General features: G+C 41.5%; 2 protein-coding genes across 4 annotated transcripts in view; one reads left to right on the top strand and one right to left on the bottom strand.

Moving 5' to 3' along the window:
* The first annotated feature begins 634 nt into the window (after nt 1–634).
* Nucleotides 635–7,331, top strand: LOC118405708. Of its 3 annotated transcripts, none has more exons than XM_035805337.1 (5): nt 635–1,082; nt 4,487–4,702; nt 4,960–5,099; nt 5,385–5,525; nt 5,733–7,331. In XM_035805337.1, exons 2-5 carry the CDS (start codon nt 4,491–4,493, stop codon nt 5,870–5,872), a joined length of 633 nt encoding a protein of 210 aa, XP_035661230.1. In that variant the 5' UTR covers nt 635–1,082; nt 4,487–4,490; the 3' UTR covers nt 5,873–7,331. The 3 variants fall into 3 exon arrangements, with proteins under 3 accessions (XP_035661230.1, XP_035661229.1, XP_035661231.1); XM_035805336.1 differs by having other exon boundaries at nt 637–1,082; nt 4,484–4,702; XM_035805338.1 differs by having other exon boundaries at nt 641–1,082; nt 4,484–4,702; nt 4,960–5,075.
* The window catches only part of LOC118405707, a 6,133-nt gene continuing 3,528 nt past the window's right edge, over nt 6,780–9,384 (bottom strand). Inside the window, exon 4 of the mRNA XM_035805335.1 lies at nt 6,780–7,739. Coding sequence (XP_035661228.1) covers nt 7,464–7,739 — 276 coding nt within the window. The 3' untranslated portion in view covers nt 6,780–7,463. The remainder of the gene's footprint in view (nt 7,740–9,384) is intronic.

Below are 9,384 nucleotides of genomic sequence, written 5' to 3'. Positions count from 1 at the left end.
TCAAGTCCCAATTTGCATAACTTACTATCACATTGGTCTGAGTCTGAGTTTGCCGATGCTCTCCCTTCACCAACATGGTAGCCCCAGTTAACTTACCAGGATGACACTCAGGCTACAGCAAAGATGCCTAATGGTCAAAAAGGAAAATTTACTCATCCCTTGTCGACTCATCCAGTTTCAAATTCTGGAACTAAAATGTCCCATGGAGTTCCAGAGGAAGCTGCTAGAGGGCCTACCTGTGCCATCTAACTGCCCAAACGGTGAACACAAGACGGCAAAAAAAGCAAGTTCTGCTGCAATACCCAATAAAGCTGCCAGGGGCTCAGAATCTAATGCTGCAATTTCTTTATTTTAACACCTGAACATGCTAAATATCATCAATCAAAGAATTCTCGAGTTACTGATATAGCAAACACACATCAGTGATTACCTGTACAAATTAAACATTCTTCCATAGCCGTAACAAGAATGATAAACTATAAGGTCAAGACATTCAGAAGTTGCGATGGATTTGGTTCTTTCAAGATCCTGGCGTTCGTATCTAAATCTGTTATACTGTAGCGAACCGCCATGGGGCGCCCTTGGATTGATTCCATCGTGCGATCGATATAGCATCCTGTGCCCTTTCACCTGTCTGCAGTGATGATGCACATCCTTTCGCTGGAAGAAACAATCGACGTCGATCTCAAACCAATACGGCGAAGAATATAAGAGCAAAACTCCACAATTTTCTCTCAGAATGTCTTCAGTAAAGTGAAATCTTTGCCTGTTGCCATGTTTGTTTATTTTGTCGTCTGATGCGCTCAGGTGAGAAACCGTGCTGAGTGGATCGGTGAACCGGTAAGACCGGCCCGACAGGAGCCACCCTGCCGTGACGTACTGAACAACATGGCGGATTGCAGGCGGAAAGAAACGTAGCAGCGATGTTCCGGCTAAAATTCTAACGTTAAACCTCCTCTTTCGACGAGTTTTGTCCAGAAAAAGATTACCGGGAAGCATCTATACAACGTTGTAAGCTTATAGGCTGGGTACGAATCAAGGGAGAAGACATTTTATCATCAGAAAGAGACAAAATCACAAAGGTAAGACTACATGGACATTTGTATGCCTGTCTTTTTGGAATCTATCCTCTATGATGGATTGTTCTTGTTTGTACCGTATTGTTGTCTGTTTATGTTGATTTTGCCCGATACGGATAATTTTGACATGCTTGTAATTAGAATATCCTAGACTTAACGTCATTTTGCTGTCAAGGAAGTAAGGTGATATGTCGTTCCATTGTGTTTATCAGTATGCCGTCATGCAATCCTAGTAACAGCTCGTAAATAAGAATAGTTTACAAGGTATGTTTATGAATATAAGCGTATTCGTACTAGCGTCATAGCCTAGCATATGTACTCATCGAATTTTATGATAATTTTAGGTTGTCATCCTTAAAAATAATTGTTGGGATTGCTATTATTACAGGTTATCAAATATCATCCGTAATTATAAATTCGAATTCCTTCATTTCCCATCATGGTTAATTAGGCATGTTAATCTGTAAAATCTGAAGTCCTGGCTTTATCATAATGATGTGATTGTGTTGGATTAACAATTTGGGTCAAATCTAAAACATGCAAAGGAGAGACTGAAAGTATTGCACAATGGATACAAATGAAACAACACAAGCTTTTACCACCCAGAAAATCTTAAAAATTCAAGTAAAATCACAAAACCCTCTTCCAAAGAAGACACCCCCCGGCGAATGTTCGTAGAAACATCAGAAACATATAGATCTATTAATTCTTAAATTTTACGTAATTATTTACTGTATACCTGATACCTGCGCTAAGAAATATCGTCAGACTACCTATACGTCACAGGTTGCTCAGAGCCGGAGGCACATTTTTCAACATTAGTGCCATTTGAATTGCCAGGTTGTTAAACAATGGAGTACTCTAAACAAGGCAACAATAAAGATTATACTAACAAGTGCTTCACATATGTTTACGTTTGTGTTCAACTCTGTTAGTGCATGCGAAAATAAATACACTTGTATTGTATTTTCGTCTATGGTTCTGGAAAAAAACGAAATTTTTTGGGGGTACAAGGTATAGATTATCTTTTATTTCTTCGATTTCGGACGTCAATATGTATAATACTGTTAACATGAAGAGATCTACGTTTGATGAGTCTGTTTATATCACTTTATCTGTTGTAACAGTTTTCATGACTAGATGTCAGATCGTAAAATTTAATGACCTTTGCAAGCAATTAACCAAAAAGTCTAGGTTATGTTGGGTAATTATAACGCAATATTATTTCCTGGACCAAACATGGCATACAATTATTAAAACAAGGAAAAGAGAAGGTTACGTTCAACGGTTGTGTTCATTCAGAAGAGTGCGATATATTTAGACAGCTATTGAATTTGTCGCCACTACAAAATATTTTGGTGATAGGATTTTGATCTCATTGTATTCTAGTACTTCTGAGTAAATATCACCACATCCGTGTCGTCATATCTCAGTTGTTCATTTGACGCCTTTCCTCTGACGTTTCTTCTGTACATTTAAGTATGAATTATTTAGTATGACACATTAAAACTAAAACCAGGAGTGTTCCATTAAATCGTTACGTAACCTGTATGATATAACCCATTTGTCCCCGTAAGTTTGACATACAAAGGCTTGTCCCACCTTTAGAAAAATTCAAATCATTTATCAAAACTAGATTATGTTTAGGGATACTATATACAGATATGACTACGTAATCAGGTATTATTTTGATGCAGCGATTGGTTGACCTTTTAGTATACCCAGTCACCTTTACGGAATAATCATGAACGAATGGCCAACCAAACTAGCCCATAAGAGAGTACAGTACATTGTATACCGATTGACTGATTATGAAGGTCATAAAATCCCATTGATAGGAGAGGAAAGAAAGGTAGTGTACGTTGAAGTGTCTTGAAAATAGAAAGCTCGACTAGAATAAGTGTAATAAGTGATTACTATCATAATCATTATTATTATTATTATTATTATACTCAATTTCCTCCATGCACAGTGTACCCCGCGGCACGTAATGTTGTTCAGCTAAGGCCTAGGAATACTAATGCTGTATTGCCTATTACATGTACATTGTTGGTATACAGAGATTCTCTCTCTTTTTTTTCCTTTTTTCTGCATAGACCGAAGTGATCCGACAAATACAGATAAAAGATATAGAATTTGATTGCACCAGGTCACTTTTTAACATCTTATTGTAATCATACAGATATTAATTTTGCAAGCACTAGTATACTGATTAACGGAGCAAAGAAGTACAATGCTTGCTAGCGTCACAGATATTGCATTTTTCATCAACGGTTCTAAGCGCTATTCTGAGAGCTTGAAATACAAAAAGTCTGTTTTGAATTTCATAACTCAGACGCCAGGTCGAAAATTTATGTCCTTGCCAGCGGTCAACCCCAAAATAAATGCTATGGCCGGTCGGGCAGCCAGAAACGAACTATTTTCCCAGGCCTTACCCACTAAAAGCCACCACATATCACAGCTACAAATCATATCCAACTGTAGCCATATTGATTTTCTGCCTGGGCACTTAATCCGTACAAATTAGGTTTCTGTCCCCAACTTGGCGAGATGAGCTCAGAATCCCACTCTTTACGTCCCGGTGTATCCGATAAGCTTTAGAAATGCATTTTAAAACCCACCGGTTTTTCAATACTTGTCAAGTTCGGGGGCAAAGAGCACATAGAGTGCAGAGAAGGAAATCTAGCTGTGTCTTGAGGTAACCCATAGCGTGATAGATCACATGCCGTAATGGACTCACACGTCGCTTAGGAGATAAGTGGTTAAGTAACGGCGTTTTCCCATATGACTGTGCCTGAGGCAACAATGGATTGTTTTGTTGAATGTGTGTGTGTGTGTGTGTGTGTGTGTGTGTGTGTGTGTGTGTGTGTGTGTGTGTGTATGTGTATGTGCATGTGTGTGTGCATGCATGTGTGTGTGTGTGCATGCGTGTGTGTGTGTGTGTGTGTGTATGTGCATGTGTGCGTGCATGCATGTGTATGTGTGTGTGTGTGTGTGTGTGCATGTGTGTGTGCATGCATGCGTGCGTGTCTGTGTGTGTGTGTGTGTGTGTATGCGAGGAACCTCCTTGGTGTATGTGCGTGTGCACAGACACGCCGCAGCAGTAATTCAGAATTGTCGCAGCAGGAAGCACAGGTTAGAGTTGGTAGAACAAGTCATTAATCGGTTAATCGGACATAGCATTCCAGGTCATGAGGTCATAGAAGAGGCTACTGGTTTTACGGCAAGGTTTTGTTTTAGGTTTGACTGTGTTTTCACAGTTGTATATTCTTTATCCACGGAGTTATAAGATCTTCGTCTTGAACAGAACAGAAATTTCTTTAGATGCTTGGACATCTATCTCAAAAGCAGTGTCATAAAAGCACATTGACTTATCACTACTCTCACTCTTTGACACCACTCAGCAGCGCCATGGAGCGAGTGATACTGGATGTGCAGGGCAGGTGTCCCGACCACTTCCACAGCGGACGGCTGATGCAGGGTTGGCGGTGCCCCCAACCCAACCAGCCGAGCAACTTCACCCGCTGCTGCCTGAAGGCCCCGGACACACTCAGGTGTTGCGAGAACGCGGGAGGCCCCTTAGGCCCCGGGGGCAAGGGGCTACGAGAGGAGGAATATCCCATGTAAACATCATAGTATTTCTATTTCTTATTGAAGTGGAAAATCATATACACGTAGAATCATTTTGGGCCTTACCTGTACAGTACTACACTCAATTCACTATAATTTTCATGCCATTGTTTCAAATTCAACACATAGGCTAATGAACGATGCAAGACGGTAATTTTTTTTGTAAAAAAGGCATATTTCATGTCAAATATCTTTTAGCAATTATCATTATTATCATTATTGTTTTTCTATAATTGTGGTTGTTTTTCAGGGTAATGCTCAGCACCATCGTCGCCATCTTCATGGGGATCGGCATCTTTATCGTCATTATGAAGAAATTCTACCGCGACCGCCTCAAGCTGACCCGGAGGCTCTCCGCACCTAGACGTGAGTTCATCATTTTGCGCTCTGGTATGTAGCAATATTGGGCGTCTTATAAGCCGGTTCACAATTTAAACTGCGCATTCGCGAGGTCAAAGGTGGGGCCATTTACTTGTATGAAACAATGTATAGACGTGGTTTATTTTTCAAGGATACTTCGTACTCACAACGCATCACATTGCACATGCGCAGATGAAACTGTGTACCAGTTTATTGTCGCTACACCCAGACGATAGCAAACTGCTATCATGGTTGGAATGTGTACTTAAGTTTACATCTGGGTCTCTTATGTTGTTCATATGTGTGTGGTTTCAGTGCCAAGAAGATACGATGATGACTCCGACACAGATGTGTCCCCACCAGGAAGTGACGTCGAGACCGGATACGGCAATGCTTACGCCTCCCATGCCCGACCGCCACCGCCCTATGCGGCTTCTACCGGAAATGACAGAAGAGGTGAGTGGAAATTCGGTACAATTCCTCAATAAAAGTTCGAAGATCTCATACCTCAGTGAAATATTTAGAGCTTGTCTTGTCTTGTTTTTAATGCACGAAGGTGACGACTACTAGTATATCAAAGCTCCAGCACATCCGTTACCAGGGTCTTTCTTGAATAGATTAGCATCATAGACCAGCCATTACAAATATCCTTTTTCCTTCTAGCGGAAGGCGACGACGACGACAGCATCACTGAACGGTCCTCCCTGTGCGACCCGTACGCAGACAGTGATGAACCGCCCCCTCCGTACGAGGAGGCGCTTCAGGCGCCCAACCCGGACAACAGACCAACAACCGCCGGATAGACAGAGTTGACATGGATCTGAAGACAAAAAATCCAAGATCTTATACCTCCTTGAAATAGTTAGATCCTTGTGCATCTCTTAATGCTGTAGCCCTATAAGAAATGCTAGTGACTCTCCCCTTCCTTTCTTCCCTTAATAAACCCAACTATCTTCTCCCATAAGGGGTCATTCATCGGGGACGGCTGACTAACTGCTCATGGATTATACCACACTACTTCCATAAAGGGGGTGTCGGCCTGTAATGCTGCAATACCTGAAAATATTACTGGGGGCTAAAATACTCGATATACTTATTTTGGTTACATTGTGTTAGATCCTTATGTGCTAATCTGTGCACAATGGGTGTGCGGGAACACGACATAATTTTTGAAGAGAGTGTCAATCATGATGTAAATATTCCAATCTCCATTTTGATTTTAGAATGGGGACGTATCATTATTTAGATTACATCTAACTTCAAAGGAGGAAAGCTAAGTTTTCAAGGAATCGATAAGCATCATGAACATAACAGCTTAGAATGTCTATATAACCATAAAGAGGTGGCCAGAAGGTGACTTTGTAAACCGTAGCAGACATTAAACTTTTCCTATACAAAGAGTAGATAGAGTGTTACGAATAAAAATAGGCTAATGTATTGGAAAAGTTTATTTGAATGGAGGGGATGAAGAAAATTCCGGTGCCCTCCTCGACTTAAAATGGGACAGTCCAGTTGATGATATTTACATCGATGTGAATATTTACTTATTTACCTACGTGTACAGAAGAGCACAGACAAAACCTTCACCAATGTGCAAGTAATAGGGCCCTTTTAGTTGGTTTATATATAGCAAACGTATGTTTAGATATAGCAACGTGTTAGATGCTTGGATACTCAGGGCGTCTAAAAGAGTGCCTTGTATTTGGTTTCTTCTGAATTTTTAAACTTTTTTATCAGATACAATAGCCCTATGTCAAAAAGATTCAAGAATATTCCTCAAACAGTGCTTAGAATAGGAAATTCTGCGATGAATTGAAGAGGTCTGTCCGTGGTACCGTTCGTCGTGGTCATGGGGTAGGTTTTGATATGCCCGTTAGTACCAAGGACAGCACCCGGAAAGGCTTTCACGCGAAGCCACGCCTGGGGCTTATACAATATACCTTGGGGAGGCTCCGCTACACCGGGCTGAGGTTTTCACTCTGGGGCGTGGTCTCTAGCAGCTGGCAGCCAATCAAAGAACTGCCCGATTCTCAGATTGGCTGACATTTGACAAATCATTTGCAGTATGTAGTAGCATATGTAGCAAACAAGGAACCCAAAGTCTTCGAATTTGACCATCACTTAGAACTAAACTGATGTTGTAGAAAATGATTAAGATACTGGTGTCTTGTTGGTGCCTTTGTTGTTGATATCTACAGTATTATACATTTCTTGATTATGGGAATACAGCACATTCGATATACTCTTTGTATTATGTTAAATGCAATATACATATTGTAACATCACTATTGGCTATTGTGTTGTCCTTCTGTACAACAAAATTCATTGTCGTTTTTCGTTAATAAACAAACACGCGAGTTAGCGATAAAATTTAGTTTAACATCAACTTTGAGATTATTTCAACATCATTGCTAATCCAAGCATCAGTGCAGTGGAAACGATGTTGTACGTCACTTCCGCCGCGGTGCTTGCCGGTAGGCCATGGTTACAGAGGTCGTCAGTGCAGCAGAGTCCGCACGTGCCGTTGTCGGGTACGCTGTGGTAGGGGTGTGCGCTGGGGTTGGGGCACCGCTGGGGTACGCACGGGTCCGTATCAAGCTCGGAGGTTGACTTACATCCCCGCTTGATATGGGTGACGTCATCCGTATGTTCTTCCAGCGTAAGCTTCACCTAGGATCATGGTTAATGCAATGCAATCAATAAGGAGGCAAGTTGATCGTGCGACACATGCAATACTAGTATACTCAGGGCCCAGTTACATACGTCGAACGATTGTCGTACGAACACAAATTGAGGGCATTTGGGAATAACCATGCATATGTCCACAACATTCAACTTTCTTCTCTTGTTATAGATAGTTTTCACGTGACGTCACAGTGGCGTTCGAACGTTCGAACGGCCATGTTGGATGATAAGCTACTCGATCTCCACACGATCTTCGTGGAAAGAACCATTTTCTTTATTATTTAGAAACGAGCTTGGTGTTTGCCGTCACGGTGCTAACTGCAAGATTCATGAACACAGGATACAGCCTATTCGCCGTTTCTATCTAACAACACTAGTTACAGTCCATCCCTTTTAAGCTCGATTGAATCACTCTTCTAGCGGCCCAGTCGATTTTGTGTACATAAAGACATGTGGTCTTTTAGAAAATAGCACTCTCCTCTCGAGGAAACTAGTTTAAGAGTCATTTCATGGAATATGGCGCATTTACATTTCATTATTCCAGTTATTTGCACAATGAGCATATACGTTTCCCACGTTAGTGGTTGAACTTTTACCTCAAGCTAAGTCAAGTGTAGTGACAGGTTAACCGGTCTGACAGCATTACAGACAGGGTGTGACACGGGCAGGTCATTGCTGCAAGCTTGAAGATCTCTAACGTTGTCACCAATTTTGTATCACAGGTGGGAATATATTTACTGTGTAGATTCTAGATGAAGAATTGAAGGTTGTCTTCTGTCGCTGTGAACAGGGTTTGAAAAGCTTCATACCATGCAAGTTACCACACATGATGCGTAGCTATTATTGTAGAAAACATGTACCGATGTCTCCTCCTGTTTAAAACGACCAAACCTTACCCTCAGGGAATTCTTCTGGTTTTCATATTGGCTATACGCTCGACTGTTTGTCTTGTACTCATTTTAGCTTATTGGGGGGAGAATACAGTAACGTTACGGTGTCAAGGTGATGTACAAATTGATGAGGTAAGACATTGTAGTCCAACTTTGTCGCAGTATGGCTAAACATGGTAATTGTCGGGCTAGGAGAGCGATTGTAGTCAGGCTATGGTTACTAATACTTACGACGTAGTTGAGTCAGACCGTACTTCAGGCATGTACTTGGGCCGAAAGTCAAGTCGTATCTAGGAGCTCGTTGTGTGAACTACGCGGGAGTTCGCCAGATTACGTCGCACTTTATCAAACTACGTCGTAGTTGGCTGAAGCACGCCGTAGCTCAGTTTTGACCGGAGTGGAAAACCATAATCGTCACACGGAGTCAGAGTCAGAGAAGCGCCAAATCTTTCCCCTTGTGAGGCAAGCGGATAGTGAGGGCAGCTGGATGATGGGGCAGATATAAAGTTCGTGAATGATCAACAGCACACGGGAGCTAGTCCTCCGCGCGTAGCCTATATCATCAGTATATGATAGGATTCTACATAACGTTATATAGTCACTCAGGGTAGTGGACAACAGATGTCCGGGTATTCGCTGAATGGCTTTTCTCTTTTTAAGCATATGTACCATATGCATTATTGCCACTTTGTCCTGATATCTGGCCTTGGCTACATCACTGAATGATTAACAGCACACTT

This window comes from Branchiostoma floridae, chromosome 18 (assembly GCF_000003815.2).
Source record: "Branchiostoma floridae strain S238N-H82 chromosome 18, Bfl_VNyyK, whole genome shotgun sequence".
In the NCBI taxonomy this organism is placed as follows: Eukaryota; Metazoa; Chordata; class Leptocardii; order Amphioxiformes; family Branchiostomatidae; genus Branchiostoma; species Branchiostoma floridae.
The sequence above is the reverse complement of the archived record's forward strand: the minus strand, read 5'-3'. Positions and strand labels throughout refer to the sequence as shown.